The sequence below is a fragment of the Puma concolor genome, chromosome B1 (genome assembly GCF_028749965.1).
Source record: "Puma concolor isolate L17-30 chromosome B1, mPumCon1.1.hap2, whole genome shotgun sequence".
Taxonomy (NCBI): domain Eukaryota; kingdom Metazoa; phylum Chordata; class Mammalia; order Carnivora; family Felidae; genus Puma; species Puma concolor.
This window is the reverse complement of record NC_141670.1, coordinates 194,108,734-194,129,546: the sequence shown is the minus strand read 5'-3', so window position 1 is coordinate 194,129,546 and position 20,813 is coordinate 194,108,734. Positions and strand designations below refer to the sequence as shown.

Genomic DNA, 20,813 nt, shown 5'->3' with positions numbered 1-20,813 from the left:
GGTGGCTCAGTTAGTTAAGCGTTTGACTCTTGGTTTAGGGTCAGGTCATGATCTCACAGTTCCATGGGTTTGAGTCCCACATTAGGCTCTGCTCTGACAGCATGGAGCCTGCTTGGGATTCTCTGTCTCCCCCTCTCTCCGACTCTCCCCCACTTGTCTCTCTGTCACTCAAAAATAAATAAATAAACTTAAAAAATAGCCAAATTATGGAAGCATCCATGTGTCCATTAATAGTTGAATGGATAAAGAAGATGTGCTGTGTGTGTATATATATATATATATATATAACTCAGCCATAAAAAAGAATGAAATCTTGCCATTTGCAGCAATATTGATGGATCTAGAGAGTATAATATTAAGTGAAATAAGTCAGAATGGCCATGACTTCACTCATATGTGGAATTTAAGAAACAAAACAAATATACAAAAAAAAAAAAAAAAAAAGAGAGAGAGAGACAAACCAAAAAACAGACTCTTAACTATAGAGAACAAACTGATGGTTACCAGAGGAGGTGGGTGGGGGGATGGGTGAAATAGGTGAAGGAGATTAAGACTACATTTATTATGATAAGCACAGAGTAATGTATAGAATTGCTGAATTACTATATCGTATCCTGAAACTAATACAACACTGTATGTTAACTATATTGGAATTAAACATTTTTTTAATAATTCATTTTTAAAAAGTTGCTGGGATGAGCAAGTCCAGAGTCAGCAGCATTTTATATAAACCATTACTTCATTCCTGACACCAATTTAATTTTGTACCTCAGCTCAGCTTTTAATATTACTTAAAGGAAATAACTGCAAAGTTATTAAATTCTACTTCAAGTTAAAAAAAAGAAACTTAATCATAAAATACTTCAGGAAAATAGAAATTAGAGATACATACGCAGGTCAAAAGAAAACAAATGTGAAGATAATACCCAAAATCTGACCTATATTGGAGAGGGCATGGTAGACACCCAGGTTTAAGTTTTGTAGTGTCAAATGAGAAAAGAGAGTGCTCATTAATGACACAACTCACTGTTCCATAAGTCAAGAAGCCAACTACATTCTCAGATGCAGGGAAATATTAAAATCAGAACAAAGTTTTCCTGTGGTCTTCTCAATAGCTTCCATACTTTAGTCAAAATGATGAGGCTCACAGGGTTGCTTCCTCCACAGTTTCTCACCATAGACTGACAACCTCACATAGAAGATCCAGGTAGAGGAACATTCTGGAGACCATGTGAGTGGCAAAGCCTTTTATCTATGTGATCTGGAGCACATTTCCTAACTTCTCTGTGACTCAGTGTGTTCCTTCCATGCCCAGCACAGTGCCAGCAGGTGAGGGGTGGATAAATAATAAGTAGTGAAGGACCCATAAATAAGAAGTACTACTCTTATTCTGACAGATGCATAGTATTTCCAATTTAGCTTATTTTGAGGAAAAGGAGGAAATATTCTGTTCCTCTTAACTGGTCTTTATAAGTAGAAAACAGATCATTCATTCAACAAATACTTACTGAAACCTACCATGTGCCAAACACTGTTCTCAGAGCTGGGGATAAAAACAGATGAAACATTTGGACGCACCCCACATGGGGCTCCACATCCACATAATATTTTCTCTCTTTATCCCTCTTCCCCCTTTATTCTCTCTCTCTCTCTCTCTCTCCCACACACACACACTCAAAAAGAAAAAAAAAAAAAAAACGATGAAACATCTACTCACCAGAACTTACATTGGCATAAAAGAGACAGGAATCAAAGTCAATAGGCTCAACATAGTATACACTATGTTGTATGGTGACAAGTGCCAAGGAGAAATAACAAAGCAGGAAAGGGGGCTATGGAAGGTCGAGGGGTTGGGTTCAGTTCACATAGGTTGGCCAAAGAAGTCCTCAGGAGAAACGACTCTGGAGTAAAGGCTTGTGTTAAGTGAGGAGGCTAACCAATGAGATGTCTTGGTGTGAGCCCTCCTGGACCTGCACAGACCCTGGCGTGTTCTAAGCGCAGACAGGAGGCCACTTGGCTGGAGTGGAATGACCGAAGGGGTGGGCAATGAGGTTAGAGGACACGGAGGAGACCACAGGAAGCCTCATACGTTGTGGTAGAGACAGACGAGTAAGATGAAGGCCAGCCAACAGCTGGAAAGTGGAGTGAGATGATTCGGCGTTAACACGGTCACTTGGTTTCAGTCTTGAGGGCAGACTGAAGGGGGGAAGGGGCAGGCGGGACAGCAGGCAGGCCAGCGTGGAGGCTGCTACAGTAACCAAGGCAGGAGCAGAAGGGGGCTGGACTGAGGCAGCAGCGTGGCTGGTGACGGGCATAGAACCACGGATGTTTTCTCAGTGTTCGCTGCAAGGACCTGCTGTAAAGGGAGGAGTCACGGACAACACCAGGGTTTCTAACCTGAGCGGGGTGGAGGAGGATGGTGCCACCATTAACACAGACAGGGAAGCAGGTTTACGGTCAGCAGGAGGAGCTCGGGGACCTGTTGAGTTTGAGACCTCTGTTAGATGTCCTGTGTGCAGGTGGACACATGGGTCTGGAAATCAGGGGAGAGTTCTGGATTGCAGGTATGCATTTGGGAGTCAGCATACAGAACGTATTACGCCATGTATTTGGATGAAAATGCTAGAGAGAGAATAAAAAGGAAAAGTAGGAGAGATTCAAGAACTGAGCCCTGGGACGTTCAAGAATTTCCCATGAAGTTGAGGTTATAGTATCTGAGAGCTACCTGGAGTGTAGTTCTTCTATGCTGTCAATTGATTACAGACCTTTATGCTCTCATTGAGAGATGGCCATAGCAATAGCAGCTGACACTTACCAAGTGCATGCCATCTGCTGCTCCTTTACACAAATAATCACTTTGATCCTTATGAAAACCCTATCAACTGGGTACCAGTGTTAATGGTCATTATATAATGAAGAAATGAAGCTCTAAGAGGTTAAGTGATTTGCCCAAGGGTGTGCAGCCAGTAAGTGGAGAAGTCAAAGTTTGAACTCAGGGAAAGCTGGCTGCTTGGCTGCACTTCTTCCCTGCCATCCTAAGGGAAATGTGGCATGCACCACAGGCAAATGCCTGACTTAAAGGCCATCCTACTTCTGCTACAGCAAAGCTGAGGGAGGTCCTGTGGGCAGGCCCCAGATGCTCCCCAAAGCAGGGTGAAGAAGCTGGAAGTTCAGTCTTCAGAAACTGGAGCCTTGTTCTGTTTCCAAGGAGTGTCAGCACTTGAGCTGACATACGGGAATGTGGAGAGGCAAAGGCTTATGTGATGAGGGATGACCTGGGGTTAAATGGAAACCTATCATTCATTCATTCAACCAACCAAAATTAACTGAATGTCTATTACAGGCCAAGTATTGAAGAGGCTAGTGATATAGTGACTATGTACTCGTAAATGTTTAGCTGGCTTCCAACCAAACAATCAATCAATTTGATTTGTAGCATTTGTTAATTTCTGTGGCATAAGTACTCCTACTGTAGCCAATTTCAAGCTACTGCCATGATGTCACTGAACACAGAATTGGGAAAAGATGTAACAATTGTCTCTTAGGAGTCAGTACAAGTTGACTCTAACACACCACTGGAGGTAGTAGTGAACAGGGTATCCCAGTGGGGAAAACAAGTAGCAAATAGGTGATTACAATGAAGTGTAGTAACAGCCAAGCTAAGGTAGGTACAGAGGGACCGCATACCAAACACTAGGCCAGGCAAGTGACAGCTTCTAGAATGATCAATATTTAAACCAAGACCAATAGGATCAGCAAAAACAAGGCAAAATGAGACAGATGAATTTGGGAGTTGGTGGGGGAGTGTTCCCCATCAAGGAAGAGCTATGCATTAAGGCCAAGAAGGGAAAGGATTTGTCATGAATGAGGACCTAAAAGGCTGGAAGGCAGAATTAAACCGGGGAGAGGTGTGGGAGGAAGCAAGAGAGTCAAACAGGAGTCCAGTGATGTAGGGTCTTAAAAAGCCACATTAAGGAATTTGAACTACACTGTGAAGATGATAGAGGGCCTTTGGAGAGTTTGAAACCAAGGTTGAGTTTTCAGAAGATTCCCCCCTGGAATGGAGACTGGGTTCAAGGAAGTGGGAGAGGGGACACAGGGAGACCAGTAAGGAGATCATCGCATGGTCTGGCAGGAAATGGTGGGTGACTGGATGATTGTGCTACCACCGAGGATGGAGGGAAATGGAGATATTTCAGGGCCATCAAAGGAGTGGACGACATGGGCTTGATGACTGGCTGAATGTAATGCATGAAAGAGAAGTCATGTCTGACTCCTGGGTTTCTGACTCCGGCATCTAAAAAGATGCTGCTATTGATCACCTGGAGGACACACTTTGCACTTCCTGTGGGGCCAAGTCCAGGTCAGGCCAGTGGCCCTGGGGTCAGTCACTTAGAAGAAAAGAGGGAAGTGATTAGATTATAAGGTCACATGAGGTGGACACTTAGCATGCGTACAGTCTCTTCAGTGAATCTATGATCCTTCTTGCATGGCTTGTTGTTCGGAGAAATCACTTGCAAAAAAAATATATAAATTATCCTTTTGTCCCAAGAACCATCAGAAACAAAGCCATCCCCCCAGCAAAGTTTTTGTTTTCTCTCTCTCTCTTTTTTTTTTTTACTTCATTGATTAACTTCTCAGTCAGTGAAGCTTTTGTTGAAAAGTTTTGTTTAACATGCTTCCTGGTGCAGATACTCACTGACTCTGCCAAAGCATGTTCACTACAACGACAGTGTAGACTCCTGTGAGAAAGATTCTTAGCAGAAAACAATGGCTATTTCTAATTTTATGCAGCCCACCTTCCCAGGGTCCATGTAATCAATCACAGCTTCAGTTGTCGCCTTGACAAATGGACCTAAAGTGGAAAAAAATGTCCCCACAGATGGAAATAGCTGATTTCATTAATAATTTTTGGAGATATTTCAGTAAGCTTCATTTTAGGTGCTGAATAATGAGACTTACTGTCAGAAGATGAATGGTTCTGGGTTGCCTCCAGAACACAGATTGGAAAGCAAGCATCCCCATAGCCAGCTCAGGCCAAAGTGAACCTGAGGATTTCAGCAGGACATTTTAACATCCTCCCAGCTAGGCAAAGAGGAAAAACAACTACCAGGATATGAACATGAGGAAAAAGGAGACTCGTGCTTTCAAATCTAAAAATTGCAGCTTCCTATCCATACCTGGAACAGGGTTCCATGAGCCATTAATTTACAGAATTCACAGAGCACTTCCAGAAACTCTGTTCTCACTGAACTCTCATGGTACGCAGGGAAAAAGCTTTAGTACATCCATTTCACATGGAAGAAATCCCATAAGGTAGAAGCAGGACTCACACCCATCTTCTGCTTCCTTGTCTAGATTGTCCACAATTACAGGTAATTTTTTAAAAAAGACACAGGAAGGAGCCACTGTAATGGGAACAATAAATGAGCAACCACAGAAAATTACCAAACAGACTTTTCAACTGGGGTTTTAAAGGAAAATGTATTAACTGTTCTTCAGGAAGAAAAATTATGATTTGGAATGCACTTATAGTAAAGCCCATGAAAGAGTCAGTCAGTACAAAACCTAAGCCACCTAAGCCACCTAAGTGACCTAAGTCACTCTGAGCCACCATTAGCGATCACCATGACACCAATATTAATCAATACGTGGGGCATGTGGCTCTATGAAGGGTCACCCTTCAGTAGTAGGGCTGGAGCAGCATTAGCGTAAACCCTACTCTAAACTCATCCCAACAAAGCTTAAAAATAAGTCAGGAAAGATGGTAAATTTTCTGTTATATGCATTTGACCACAATAAAAAAAAAATGTCTGGAAAAGATGCGGCTGATTCACAAGTAATTTATCTTCTTGGCTTGCCAAAACATTTAGCACTCATAAAAGGATGCTTTAAAAAATCCATACTTCCGGGGCGCCTGGGTGGCGCAGTCGGTTAAGCGTCCGACTTCAGCCAGGTCACGATCTCACGGTCCGTGAGTTCGAGCCCCGCGTTGGGCTCCGGGCGGATGGCTCAGAGCCTGGAGCCTGTTTCCGATTTTGTGTCTCCCTCTCTCTCTGCCCCTCCCCCGTTCATGCTCTGTCTCTCTCTGCCCCAAAAATAAATAAACGTTGAAAAAAAAATTTTTTTTAAATCCATACTTCCAACAAGTTAACATTCTTTTTTATTTATTTATTCATATTTGAGAGAGAGAGAGAAAATGCATGAGTGGGGGAGGGGCAGAGAGAGACAGAGACAAGAGACAGAATTCGAGGCAGACTCCAGGTTCTGTGCTGTCAGCACTGAACCCGATGTGGGGCTTGAACTCACAAGCCGTGAGATCATGACCTGAGTCAAAGTACGACGCTTAACCGACTGAGCCACCCAGGCGACCCAACAAGTTAACATTCTGAATGTCCAGCATCCAACTAAAAATTACTAATAGAGGCTGCAGGGGCCAGAAATGTAAAAGCTGGGGGCGGCACACAGAGTCAGTAAGAGGGACACAAGGGCAAAAGCCGGCCACCTCGCTGTGCCAGCCCTGCTGCCCTGAGGAGCTGGGCTGGAAGGCAGGCAAGCAGGTACCTCCTCCATGTCTGTGTGAAGTCCCCAGAGCCTGGAAGGTGCCTACCATGTGTGACTGCTGGCCCCTTGGAGCTGTGGCTTCATCCCACCCAACCCCATCGTCACTCTGTCTCGAGGCTCCATCTGGCCAGGAGCTGGGTGTCTCTATTTGCATTCAACTTAAGTTCACCCAACTACAGAGCAGGCCCGCACTGCGTCCAGGGGCGTACCCTGTCCTGTTCACTGGCACAGTGCTTTAAGACATAGGTGCTAAATAAACATTTGTTCAAATATTACTCTCTACCACATAGCACTATATTGAGTTCGACTGTTTATTTAAATATAACCTGTCCTAAAGAACAATGCATTTGTTAGTGCAAAATACCTACTGGGCACCGACTAGATTGAGGGGTTCAGTCCCCGGGCCCACCAAGTTCACATTCTAGGAGATGGACTACAATCAAGCAAAGCAATCACAGTGGCTCTAAAAGCCAACTGGGGCCAGTGTGTGAGCTCAGGGGATGGAGGGACCAGGCTGGGCACTGGGCTAGTTTGTGGGGGGAGGTCCTCTAAGTGGGGATTCTCAGGGGGGGGATCCCCAGGAGGCCCAGAAGCACGGGGATGGGGAAGATCACTTCAGGGGAGGTGGCCAGCAAAGGAGGGGGTGACACACAGGCTTGGTGGGGGGGGCTCCCCAGGGTCAGGCAGAGTGAGAAGCATGTGCCCTGGAAGCTAGAAGTCCAAACATGGCCAGGCAGGATGCAGTGAATATACGTAGTCATTGCTCAGTCTCCTGGGGAAAGAACAACAGCCAGCAGCCAGGTGCACAGGAGCTCAGCTGGGGTGACAGATGCGCTGGGAGGAGGGAGGAGGGAGGACACTTTGGTTTGGGGTATGAGCAAGTGGGAGAATGGGGCCACCTGCTAACGGGGAGTCAGGGGGACTATCTCTGTGGATTTGTGCACCTTTGTCCCAAGGTGTTTCCTTCATTTTCACAGTGGAAAGCAGACATCTACAAAAGCTTCTGCAGGTGCTGTGCTGCCATGCTCCCTTCGGGCTGACTGTCCTGTGACACCCGCAGAACTCTGTTCCCTCAGTAACGCTGCAGCTGCCCCCAAGCCACCCCCTCAGCCTGCCACCCTGCAGTCAGCACTCCGGCTGCGGTCTGGCTGAGGAGTGTGGCGTGAACAGGGTGAGCTCATCTTCAGTTTTCTCTCGTGGAACCGAAATGCCTGACTTTGAGAGTGTGGCTCGGGCCATCACCTACAATCAAAAAAACCCCCACTTCCTTGCAGGAAAACTTCAGGGTTATTTTCGGTAAAAGAATTTCCCAAAGATACATTTTCATTAGCCCTGAATGAATGTACTCCTCTGTCTGTGGGGCCAGACATGATGGGGCATGTAGGCAGGTGTTCTGGTTGTAGATGGATTTGGGTTGAACTGTCTGATCCTAGGCCACCTGGGTTCTTCAGTTCAAGTGGAGAGGCTAGCCTTGGCCAACCTGAGCAAGAGGGAACCTGTCGGGAGGCAGGCTTTTGGGGCTCCCAGCTGGGGCCAGGCCTCAGAATGGCCTTGGGTGGTTGCGTGGAGGGAAAACCCGCTACAAGACCCTTGGTCCTGGAGTCACTGGCAAGGGGTTCACTTCCCTGAGAGAGTGTCCAGGGGAGTATGGGAAGACCTCAAGGCTGCCCCAAGCTGATGTGGAGACACTGACTTTTGGGGTTTCCAGATGGGCTGACCGCCACGCTATTCTTCCTCTGTAGCTATACTCTGATAATGGGAATGAGGGCAGAGGTCATCCTCAAGCCAGAAATTGGGGGGAGTAGGTGGGGGGGGGGGAACGTGTGTCTCACATCAGTGGAGCACACCAGCCCACCGGCAGAGCCAGCCAATCCATCCTGGGCTGGAAACCCGGTCAGGTTCCCTCTAGAGGGTGGGGAGTGGTGTTGGGTGGGATGAAGCCTAGGATGAGGACACTAGTAAGACAGGACCTTTTTCCTTTTAATGTTTATTTATTTGTTTTGATAGAGAGAGAGAGAAAGAACATGAGCATGGCAGGGTAGAGAGAGAGTGAGAGAGAAGCCCAAGCAGGCACTACACTGCCAGCTGGGGCTGGATCTCACGAATAGGAAGATCATGACCTGAGCTGAAACCAAGAGTCGAATGTTCAACCAACTAAGCCACCCAGGCACCACAAGACAGGGCCTTTTTGATTTAAGTTTTGAGCAAGTCCAACATCAATACCAACCATCCCAGTAAGCCCATCCCTACTGATTTCGACCAGCATACACCAAATTGGTCAAATGCACTTGACACACAGAAACAGGCATCTCCTGAGGACTCCCCATTTCCAACCAGAGTTTTGATCACTACAGGGTTCTCATCCATCCTTAGGGGTAAATTCAGCAAACAGCATGTTTTTAGTTGTCATGTGTCCTCATTGTTGCCTGCAGGGAAGAATGCCACGATGGTGTGACTTTCCACGCAGTTTGTCCTCTATTTCCCAGTTGTGTCTAGCCAGACTGAGCAGCTGTAGCTCTGTCCAGGCCTCAATGTGCTCCCTCTGGTTTGGGCACATGTCTGGGGCTGCACTTGCTAGCCACACTTCTGTAGACCCACTATCTGCTGACACACCAGATTTAAGAAGATCCAGGGTCTCATAACAACACCCAAAATATCCAGGGTATGATTAAGAATACTCATCATACCAAGGACCAGGAAAATATCATCTTGTACAAGTCAGACAATCCAAAGATGCCCAACACCAAAATGACATAGGTGTTGGGATTACCTGATGTATTGTAAAGTAGCCATCATGAAAATGCTTCAACTGGCAATCACAAACATGCTTGAAACAAAAGAACAATAATAGGTCTCAGCGAAGAAACAAAAGATACAAAGAAGAACTATCTTGAAAATTTAGAACTGAAAAAATACAAGAACTGAAATTTTAAAAATACCATAAATAGGCTCAATAGCAGAAAGGAGAGGAATCTAGAAGAGAGTCATAAATTTGAAGACAGAGTAACAGAAATTACTTTATTTGAACAAGAGAGATAAAATGACTGAAAAAAAAGGAAAAAAAGAACAGAACCTGTGAAAATGTAGCAAAAACTCTAACATTTGCCAAATTGGAATCCAATAATAAGAAAAGAAAAAAAGTGGGAATGAAAAAGTATTTCAAGAAAAAATGGATGATAATCTCCCAAATTTGCCAAAAGATATAAACCTAAAGATTCAAGAAACTGAGAAAAACCCAAACAGGATAAACCCAAAGAAATTCACACGAAGACACATGTTCCAGACTAAATTGTGTCCTCTCCCATATTCACATGTTGCAGTCCTAAACCTCTGTGAATTTGTGGAGGTAGTACTTGGTCAGGTAATTAGATGCAGATTAGGTCATGAAGGTAGGACCTTTATGATGGAATTAGCACCGTTATAAAAGACATCAAAGGGGCGCCTGGGTGGCTCAGTTGGTTAAGCATCTGACTTTGGCTCAGGTCATGATCTCATGGTTCCTGAGTTCCAGCCCCGCATCAGGCTCTGTGATGCACCTGAAGCCTGGCTCAGCCTGAAGCCTGCTTCGGATTCTTTGTCTCCCTCTCTCTCCCCCTCCCCCACTCACACTCTGTCTCTGTCTCTCTCTCTCAAAAATAAAATAAACATTAAAAACATAAATAATTATTTAAAATTATTTAAAGTTCATATAAATCCTGAAACTCATGTCATCTCCCATTTTGGGAGGTGACCTCCAATCCACCCCAGCTCCTTTTCTATGCCCTTCAGGGTGGGCGTGTGCAGGGACATCACCCCTTTGAAAATGTTGCCTGCAAGGCAAATGCTCCCAGGAAGCCGTGCGTGTTGCTGATGAAGCTCTCCGGCTCATGGACATCAGCCTGCCTCTGACCCCACTGGTCGTCCTGTTCTTGTGAGGCTGGAGCACCTCTCCTTAGCCTGGAGAAGCTCAGCTGATGACTTTTTCATGCTCAGGGACTGGGTTCCCTCTGGAACTTGCTCTCAGCCCCCTGTGCATCTCATGCCCCTGTCCAGGGAGACCTGGCTCTCTGGCAAGGTGTTCTTTAAGTTGTGTCCTTCTTGTGATACCCAGTGACAAAGGAGATTTCTCAATGTTTGGTTTTCTTCTTCACACATTAAGAGTAAATCTTTTAGCTCAGACACTTTCTGAAGGATTTATTCCTCTCCCTCCTTATATTGAAAGCTTCTTTCATAAATTCAAACTTTCTGTCAAATGCTGTCAAAGATTTATCCATACACTTCATTTCCATGGAAAACTCTTCCAGCTTTCAGTCTATCTCGTTTAAGGCATGGTATCTTTTGCTCCCTCTGAAGACAACTCCCCAGAAGATGAAGGCTCCTCAAATGAAGTGCCATCAAGATACCAGGCTGAAGTTGGTCCCGGGCCAGAGGTCTGACTGTGGGGACTGCAGTCTGAGTGGTTTCAAGCACTCGTCAAGTCTCAGCCTCGAGCCACAGCTGAGTGACATTTGGGAGCAAGCTTCCAGCAGAGAGAGGAACCTCTACCTTTGCAGACAGCCTCTATCCTGGCTCCTCCACTAAAAGACAGATGTTCTGGGGACTCATTTTCCCTGCACTAAGTTCTCAGTCAGCCAGACATGCAGGGGAATCTTTGGCCCTATGCTGAGTTGGCTGGAATTCCTGGTTTGTCGAGTGTCTGGAAGACTCATTCACCCTTTGCTGAGCTGGGGTGGCAGGGCTCCCAGTTGGTGAGGTGCCCAGGCAACTCCTTTGTCCTGTGGTGAGCTGGGTCAGAGGGCTCCCACTTTGGAGGGTTTGCATTCAGCCAGTGGTCCAGGGGACTCATTTGTCCTGTGCTGAGTGGGTTTGGAGAATTCCTGGTCGGCCAGGTATCCATGGGCCTCATTTTCCCTATGTTGAGCCAAGTCAAAAGTCTCCCAGTCATGTGGGTATACAGGGGCTCACTGCCCTGAACTGAGCCAGGGAGTCAGAAGGCTCCCAAACAGGAGTGTCTGTGAGACTCACTTGTTCTGTGCCAAACTAGGTCAGTGTGCTCATGGTTGTCCCAGTGTTCCAGGGACTCATTTGCCCTCCTCTAATTGGTAGGAGAGCTTCTGGTCCTCAGTGTGTTTGGCAAACTTGTTTGCACTGTGCTGAACTGAGTGAGATGGAGGGCTCCCACTTGGTCAGATGTCTGGGGAATTCATTTGCCCCATTCCAAGTGGGGTCAGAGTATTCCTGGTCCAAGAGCACCTAGTCAGCCTACTGTCCCGGGGACTCCTTTGCCCTGTACTAAGGTGGTTCAGAGAAATCCCCACAAGCCAGGGGGCAGTAGGGACATGATTGCCTTGTGCTAATGTGGGTCAGAAAGCTTGTAGTTGGTTAAGTGTCTGGGGGATTCGTTCACACTGTGCTGATGAGGGTCTGTTGGCTCTTGGTCGAAGGGCTCCTGGCTGGGCCAGTTGGAAGACCTGATTGTTCTGTGTTCTGTTGAGTAGGAGGGCTCCCGGTTGGCCCAGTATTCAGGCAACTTGTTTGCCCCATGCTGAGCTTGGTCAGAAGGTTTGTGGTATGTGGGTCTTCAGTGACCCCACTATCTTGGGGACCGGTTAGCCATATGCTGAGTTGGTTCAGAGAATTCCATTGACTGGGAATCCAGGGGCCTTGCTTGCCTTGTGCTGACCTGGATTAAAGGGCTTGCCATCAGCCAGGTTTCCAGGGGATTAATCTGCCCTGTGCTGAACTGGGTCGGTGGGCTCCCAGTGGGCCCAGCATCTGTGGGACTCCACTGTCTGTGCTAAGTTAGTTCAGAGGATTCTCTATTAGCCAGGGATCTGGGGGACTCATTTGTCTTGAGCTGACCTGGGTCAGAAAGCTTGTGGTCAGATGGAGGTCTGGGGAATTAGTTCACCCTGTGATGCACTGAGTTGGGGGGCTCCTCTCCCGGATGGCCTGGTGTTTGGTGGACTCAGTTGCCCTGTGCTCTGTTGAGTTGGAGGGCTACTGGTAGGCCCAGTGTTCAGGCAATTTGTTTGCCCCATGCTAAGCTGGGTCAGGGGCCTTTTGGTACAACGGTGCCCAGTGGTTCCACTGTCCTGGGAACTCATTAGCCCTATGTGGAGTTGGTTCAGAGAATTCCCTAGAAGACGAGGGTCCAGGAGACTTCTTTGCTTTGTGCTGATCTGGGTCAAAGGGCTTGCCATCAGCCAAGTGTCCAGAGTATTTGTTTACCCTGTGCTGAACTGGGTCAGTGGGTTCCAGGTCAGCCTGGTGTCTAGGAGACTCTACTGCCTTGTGCTACACTGGTTCAGAGAATTACCCATTGGCCAATGGACTGGGGGACGCCTTTGCCTTGTGCTGATCTGAGTCAGAAAGCTAGTGGTTGGCTGAATGTCTAGGGGATGAGTTCACCCTTCAATTAGTTGGTTCGGATGGCTCCTGGTTGGCCTGGTGTCTGGTAGACTCAATTGCCCTGTGCTCTGCTGGTTGGAGAACTCCCAGTTGGCCCAGCGTCCAAGCAACTTTTTGACACATGCTGAGCTGAGTCAGAGGGCTTTGGGTGCAAGGACGCACAGTAGACCTACTGTCCCTGGGAATGATTAGCTCTGTGCTAAGTTGGTTAGGAGAACCCATTGGCCAGGGATCTGGCTGACTGGTTCACCTTGGGCTGATCTGGGTCAGAAAGTATTGGTCAGCCAGATGTCCGGAGGGTTAGTTCACCCTGTGATAAGCTAGGTCCCAGGGCTCCTGGATGGCCTGGTGTCTGGCAGACTCAATTGCCCTGTGCTCTTCTGGGTTGAGAGCTCCCAGCTGGAAGGCTCCCGGATGGCCCAGCATCCAGGCAAATCATCTGTACCATGCTGAGCTGGGTCAGATGGCTTGCGGTATGTGGGTGCCCAGTGGGCACACTGTCCTAGGGACTCGTTAGCCTTATGCTGAGCTGATTGGGAGAATTCCTTGTTGGCTGGGTGTCCAGGGGAATTGCTTGCCTTGTACTGATCTAGGTCAAAGGGCTTGCCATCAGCCAGGTATCCAGGGGATTAGTTTGCTCTGTGCTAAACTGGGTCGGTGGGTTCCTGGTGGGCCCAGTGTCTGGGGTACTCCATTGCCCCATGCTAAGTTGGTTCAGAGAATTCCACATTGGCTGGGGGTCTGGGAAACTTTATTGCCTTGTGCTGATGAAGGTCAGTTGGCTCCTGGTGGCAGGGCTTCTGGTTGGCCCAGCTGGAAGACTCGATTGCCCTGTAGTCTTGATTGAGAGAGCTCTCAACTAGAGGGTTCCTGGTCAGCCTAGAGTCCTGGAGACTTGTTGGCTCCATGCTGAGTTGGGTTAGAGAAGTCCTCACAAGCCATCTTTCTGGGAGAGTCTCTTATCCTGCACTGTGGTCTGGTGTGCTTGCACTTGGTCATGTATCTAGAGGACTAGTTTGTGCTGACCCTTGACAGAAGACTCCATGTCAGTAGAATGTCCAGGGTACCCTCAGGACACGCCCCCAGCTTCCTCATGCTGAGCCAGGTTATGACCCCAGAGCACTGGAGAGGCTCTGCCTGGCTGGGTAAGGGTCTGTTGTACTCTGATTCTCACAACCCCCTACCCTTCTGCCAAATGGGCCAGAGTAACTGGGTGTTCTGGCCAGCCCTGCAGTGGGGCCTGGGTCCAGGTGGGGCCCAGTGCTGGTATAAGGACTCACGCAACCCCAGAGGGGCAGAAGGGTAGAAGCAAACATGAAGGTGGAGTGCAGAGCGTGGGTGAGAGGCTGGGATGGGATCAGTGGGGGGTGGAGAACCCTGAAGCGTACCCGAATAGGAGGAGCTGTGACCCAGGAGCCCTCTCTCCAGTGCAACCTTGGGTCAGTGCTGGGCCTTTCCAGCAATCAGGGTTCATCCCAACACCTCCTGAGGGCACCACTGTGCCCCAGCCAATCACCAGGGGGCTCTCAGCTTGGTCTTGCTCATGCAGCCAATCACCAGGCAGCTCAACTGGCCAATCATAGATGGCTCTCGCTGTGGCCCACCTGCTGTCATCACCTGGCCTCCATGTTTTTAAAGGAAAATATGTTAACTTGCTTGGAGAAGAAACATTACTGTTTTTGGAATCTATCTATAAAGTTCATGGTGCGGCAACAACAGTCAACCAGTACAAAGTCAAAAATGTCAGCAATCACAATAACACCAGTATTAATCAATACATGAGGTATTGGACCCCATGAAGGGTAACACTTCAGTAGTAAAGCTAAAGTGGCACCAGCCCAAATGCTACTCTACACTCATCCTAACCAAGTTTGAAAATAAATCTCAAAAGTGGTACCTTTTAACACAATAAAAGGAATAAGTCTGGAAAAGATGAAGCTGAGTCACAAGTAATTTAACCGCTTGCCAAAACAAAATGCACTCCTAAAAGGGTGATAACAAAATGCAGTCTTTCAAAAAGTTAACACTCTGAATGTCCAGCATCCCAATAAAACATTACTAAATATCCACAGAAGCACGAAAATGGGACTTGTAACCAGGAGAAAAATCAATCATAGAAAAAAAAATCCAAACTAACAGATGAGAATGCCAAAAGAGCAATTACAATCATGCCGAGGAATTTAAAGGAAGACATAAGCATAATGAGGAGAAAGGGAAACCATAATGGAAGACCAAATGGAACTTCAAGAGCTGAAAAATATGATATTGTAAATGAAAAAATATACCAAATAGGCTTTAAAAAATTGCATAATATACAAAAACAAAATGAGTGTACTTAAAAGATACAGCTATAAAAGCTATCCAAACTGAAGCACAGAGAGACAAGGAGACCAAAAATAAATGAACAGAAAAATAAATAAATAAATAAATGAACAAAGCTTCAGTGACTTGTGGGACAATATTGGAAGGAGGGTGAAGCAGAAGAGATAATGGCATTAAAATTTCCAAACTGGAAAAAACGATAAACCCACAGGTCCAGGACATTCCATGAATCCCAAGCAGAAAAACACACATATAAAATATCATACATGGCATACCATAATCAAGGTGTGGAAACCAGTGACAAAGAGAAACTCTTAAAAGCAGTCAGAGAACAAAAAGACATATTATGAACAGGGGGAATATGATAAGGGGGACTGCCAAAGTTTCTTGCATTTGAAGAAAATGCAAACCAAAAAATGTCAAATGACATTTTTAAAGTTCTGAAAGAAAAAAAAAAAAAACTGCAAACTTAGCATTCTGTATCCAGCAAAAATAAAGGCAAAAAAAGACATTTTCAGACATACAAAAACAGAATTTGCCGTGAGTGGACTTACACCACAAGAAATGCTTCAGGTCAAAGCAACAAAGACTGTAGAAATGGGAAATGGGAAAGAATAAGTATAATATTATAACTTAAAAATAAAATATACAAGGAATATTTTTTTCTTATTGAAAACTTTCCTCTAAAAAATAATGGACTTTTGGGGCCCATGAGTGGCTCAGTCTGTTGAGCGTCCACTCTTCATTTTGGCTCAGGTCATGATCTCACAGTTCATGAGTTCCAGCCCCTGTCCAGCTCTGTGCTGACAGCAAGGAGCCTACTTGAGATTCTCTCTCTTTTCTTCTCTTTCTGCCCCTCCCTGGTTCATGTGCTCTTTCTCTCTCTCTCTCAAACTAAATAAATAAACTTCAAAAAAATAATTGACTTTTTAAGGAAATATAAAAGCAATATACTCTCTCGTTTGTAACATGTCTAAATTAGAATGTATGACAACAATTACACAAAGGTCAGGAAGGGATAAATGGAAATACATTGTTGTAAGGTTTGTACAGCGAAGTTATATATGTGAAGTAAAATAACATTTGGCAGCAGACAGGGATAAATTAAAGACGTATGTTGTAAATCCTAGAGCAACCACTAGAGCAGCCCCCAACCCCTGAAGAAAAAAAGGAAAAATAGCCAATGAGCCATTAGTGGAGATAAAAGAGGGAATACAAAAAATAAATTCAATGAATCAAAAATACACAGAAAAAGAAGTAAAAAAGAAAAAGAGAACAGATGTGACAAATACAAAAACAGCAAGATAGTAGACTTAGTGATAATTATATTCAATGTAAATGGTCTAAATGCCCCTCAAAAAAAAGGGGGTGGGATAAAAAGCATAACGCCCCTCTCCCAAACCAGAAGAGAAACACAATTTATTTCTATGTGATTCATTTCCCAAATGGATTCATGCCCCCTGATTAAAGCCAAAATGGGATTTGTGCAGTCAGTCAGGCTTCGCTGACAGGTTACCAGGGCAACCTGTAGCTCTGGGAGCTACGGTTCCTTCCACTAACTGTGACTCTGGATAGAAAGAGCAGTCAGCTATTTGTCTGAGGATCGGGTTTGCGTGACCACTAGCAGCTCATGGGGAGGAAAATGCTTTCCAAACAGCTGCCTCCTGCCCAGCACAGGGGTGGGAACCAGGGGTTCTGGACTTGGGCTATCAGATTTTAAAAAAATTTTTTTTAAAGTTTTATTTTTTGAGGGGCGCCTGGGTGGCGCAGTCGGTTAAGCGTCCGACTTCAGCCAGGTCACGATCTCGCGGTCCGTGAGTTCGAGCCCCGCGTCAGGCTCTGGGCTGGTGGCTCGGAGCCTGGAGCCTGTTTCCGATTCTGTGTCTCCCTCTCTCTCTGCCCCTCCCCCGTTCATGCTCTGTCTCTCTCTGTCCCAAAAATAAATAAAAACGTTGAAAAAAAAATTAAAAAAAAAATAAATAAAGTTTTATTTTTTGAGAGAGTGAGAGAGTGAGCCAGCAGGGAAGGGGCAGAGGGAGCGAGGAAGGGAGAGAATAGCAAGCAGGCTCCATGCTGGGTGCAAGCCTGATGCAGGGCTCGATCTCACGGCTGTGAGATCATGATCTGAGCCAAAATCATGAGTCGGTCACTTAACCGACTGAGCCAGGTGACCCTCGAGCTATCAGGTTCTAATACTAGCTCTAGCACTCACTGTCTGTGTGAGTTGACACGCAACATCTTTGAGCCTTAATTTTCTCATCTCTAAAATATGAATACCAATTTTGTCATCTTGTTGGGAAGATTCACTGTGTTTCTGAGACTGAAGTGCCTTATAAGTGTGGTGGTCATACACAATAAATTAAAAATTAAAAAGAAAGTATAGCAGGCACTAACCAATATTAACATGCATTGTGTCAGCCGGTGCTCAGGGTAACTCAGCATAGCCACTGTTTATCCAACTTTTACTACATGCTGTGCACTGAACTAAGAGTTTTTATTTAATACCATCAGGGACCCATAACAAGCCTTCAAAGTGTTTGCCCTTATTTTAGAAATCATGTCTCAGAGAGGTTAAGTGACCTGGCCATGGTCATACAGCTAGTGGAAGTGTTAGGACTTCTTAGGCCAGGACTAGTTTGGATCTTTCATGAGTTCATTTATTTACCCAACACACACATTTATTGAGTACCTACTACTCGTAACTGCCACACAACACTGCAATCGTCAGTGCTATCTGATTGTCTTTCAGCAAAAACTCAAAGCTGATAATGCAGGCTCTTGCATTATAAAGAGAGTAAGTTCACGATATTATTGATTTACACGTCATTCTTTTCCTAAAATGTCACAGACGTGAGTTGCTCTTCCCAGTAAACAGGAAGAGATGAAGCCTTGCATTTCTTCTCAGCAGAAAGCTGCCTCCTTCGGTAGAAAGTCGGAAAAGTACCCAGAGGCTGGGAATCTTCTCTCACGTTAGCAAGCCACTGATTAATTACCTTCATCTACCTGTTATGCCCCAGGCACATACTATGCTTTGTTTTTTTTCACACAGATTACCTCATTTAATCCTCGCAGCTACTCTAGGAGGTGCTGTTATCGTCATCTGCTTTATAAATGAGGAACCTAAGGCACACAAGATTTCCCTCTGAGGGGCCCAAGTTCAATAACTCACTGTGCTCACAAAGCTCCTAGAAGAGCTGGGATTTGAATCCAGGCAAGTCTGCTAGGGCCTCAGTGCTTGCTTCATGTTATTTCTCTCTGTCTTTGCTGAGGAGAGTTGAATTTCCTCAGTTAAATGTTCACAGGACACAATTCTACGTCGTGTCAACGATTCTAGGCCCTGACCGGCTCACAGTCTAAGGAATGTCCCCGTCTCCTCTAAAAGACTCTGAATTGCCTTGGGCAGAGAAATAACTTAGATGTATACACAGCAGGAGCTCAGTAAATGTCCAAGGAAGGAAAGAAGAAATACAAGAGAAAAGGAGGGAGGTAGAGGAAAGGAAAAAGAATCGGAACAGAGTCTATGAAAGGGGGTCTCACCTTCTGCAGCTTCCTCCTCTCGGCCTCCACCGAAGAGCGAACCGATTTGATTTCTATGGCGTGCTTCTTTACCAAGTCTTCCAGGCGCTTCACTAGCTGGTCTTTGAGATGTTTCTTCTCCTCTTCTGTCTGATGTTTGATTTTACGAAGGTCTTCTTCATATTGCTTCTTCATATATTCCGTCTCAATACTTGCCTCTTTCTTGGTCTATAAAAAAGAAAAAGGGCCTTGTAAACCTGCCAGCATGGGGTGAGGAGCAGGGAATTACCATTTCTCTTGGGTACAACATTTACACACTGATTTTACAGCATAAAATCACAAGGTGCCATAAAGTTCACGAGACTATATATCTGATATTTGTAAGAGACTACTTTATCCACCTGAATCAGCAAAGGGCCCTTTGGAATAGTGTACCTATGGTCACAGGAGGAGATACTCTAGCCCACTATAGCAGTGTCTAAAGAATGCTTTGTTTGTTTTGACTGGGAACAGACAGTGGGAATCCCATGCAAGTTTCCCAGGAGCCGTCGACAGAAGTTCTGCTATATTCTTAGTCTCCTAATTTCAAATGCAAGAAGTTAGCTGGAACTTCACACCCATGCATTGACCCCTGAAACCATGGGACCTGCTTCTTCCAAGTGGCTCTGTCATAGTTACAAGATTGGCCTCTGCCTGAAGCTCATTCCAGCAAAGCCTCCTGTGACTTCTCCATTCCCAGGGCTGGGTGAGACACTACCTGTGTCTCTGGGCCTCCTTTGGTACATGGACACTCCTTGGGAAAGTTCGGGTCCTGCTGAGGATGGAGACTGCGGCCTTCTAGGTCATTCGCCTTCCCTAGGACTTCATTCTCTGCAACTAGCTCTGTCTTCATTTCATCTGCAAGCATAAGTTTCAACATCATTTGAAATGCCCTTGGCCTTGGCCTCATGTCCAAGGTCTTTTGCAGTCGGGTACCCATTCTACTGTTTGACTATTCTACCCACCACTCTCGGTTGGACTCCCCTGCTCTGTGGCCTTCTGGCCCCTCAAGCATAGTCAAGGTGGTGATTGTTGTCTTTGCTCAAGCAGCATCCTGAATGCTAGCTTCTTAAGTCATTGTCAAAGCTTTTTGATTGTACTTTCCATAGGTTAAAAAAAAAAATTGAACATATTCCTGGATAGATATACATTCAAAATATTTAAATGTAAAAGATAAAACAAAAAACAAATATAACTAGAAATGCTCACCGTTTTCTTCCCATATTCTCAGAGGTATCCAAGCCCTACTTTTGAAAACATTGCACTAAAGCCTCCACACACTTGTGGCTCCAGTTCGAACCTCCTCCCCCACACCCTTCCAGCCCATGGTGACCTCTTTTCAGGACACTTCACTTCCCTACAGCCTGGGCCACCGCATGATACCAAAGCATGCTCTGGGCTGTAGAGTCACTGTCCCATAAGCTCCCTGGGGCAAGAGCCTATGTTTTGTGCCTTTTTTATATCTCCTAGTATCAAGTTGATCACACTGTGGGTATTCAAGAACTTTCTGATGAGGGACTCTACTGGAAGACCTCCTGGAGTCAGATATTCTGAGACACACACACCAGTTATCCCATTAACCAGTGGCCTTGAGCGAGCCACTTACCCTTCCAGCCTCATCTCTTTGTCTGGACCATGGGAGATACTGACAACACCCACTCACGGAACAACTGGGAAGACCCAGTAACGTTGCTGTGTGAAATGATGGGAAAAGAATGAAGTGTTGCCCAAGCGTGGGGGAAAAGCCAATGCTGAGGAGTTCAGGCATGTGGTGGGCCTGGTGACGAAGCATTTGGGGGGGCAAGTTGTCCCTTTGCGTCATGCCTTTTAGCTATTTGCACTGTGGTGGCTCCAGATGGCAGCTCACCTTTGTCCTGCATGGATTGAGCTGGCCCACCAGGGGTCAGATCAAACAGCCCCGCCCCTGGCTCTGCTCCCTCAACAGTCTCAAGGCTGCAAAACTGTTGCAGGGCACCTGGGTG

General features: G+C 46.0%; 1 protein-coding gene across 2 annotated transcripts in view; it reads right to left on the bottom strand.

The window, feature by feature from the left end:
• Positions 1-20,813, bottom strand: part of FAM184B (family with sequence similarity 184 member B) — a 159,473-nt gene that overhangs the window by 54,876 nt on the left and 83,784 nt on the right. For both annotated transcript variants that reach the window (XM_086705373.1, XM_025922285.2), the window contains exons 4-5: positions 19,550-19,689; positions 18,814-19,020 (exon numbers count right to left, since the gene is read on the bottom strand). In XM_086705373.1, the coding sequence (XP_086561499.1) occupies positions 18,814-19,020; positions 19,550-19,689 (347 nt within the window). The remainder of the gene's footprint in view (positions 1-18,813; positions 19,021-19,549; positions 19,690-20,813) is intronic.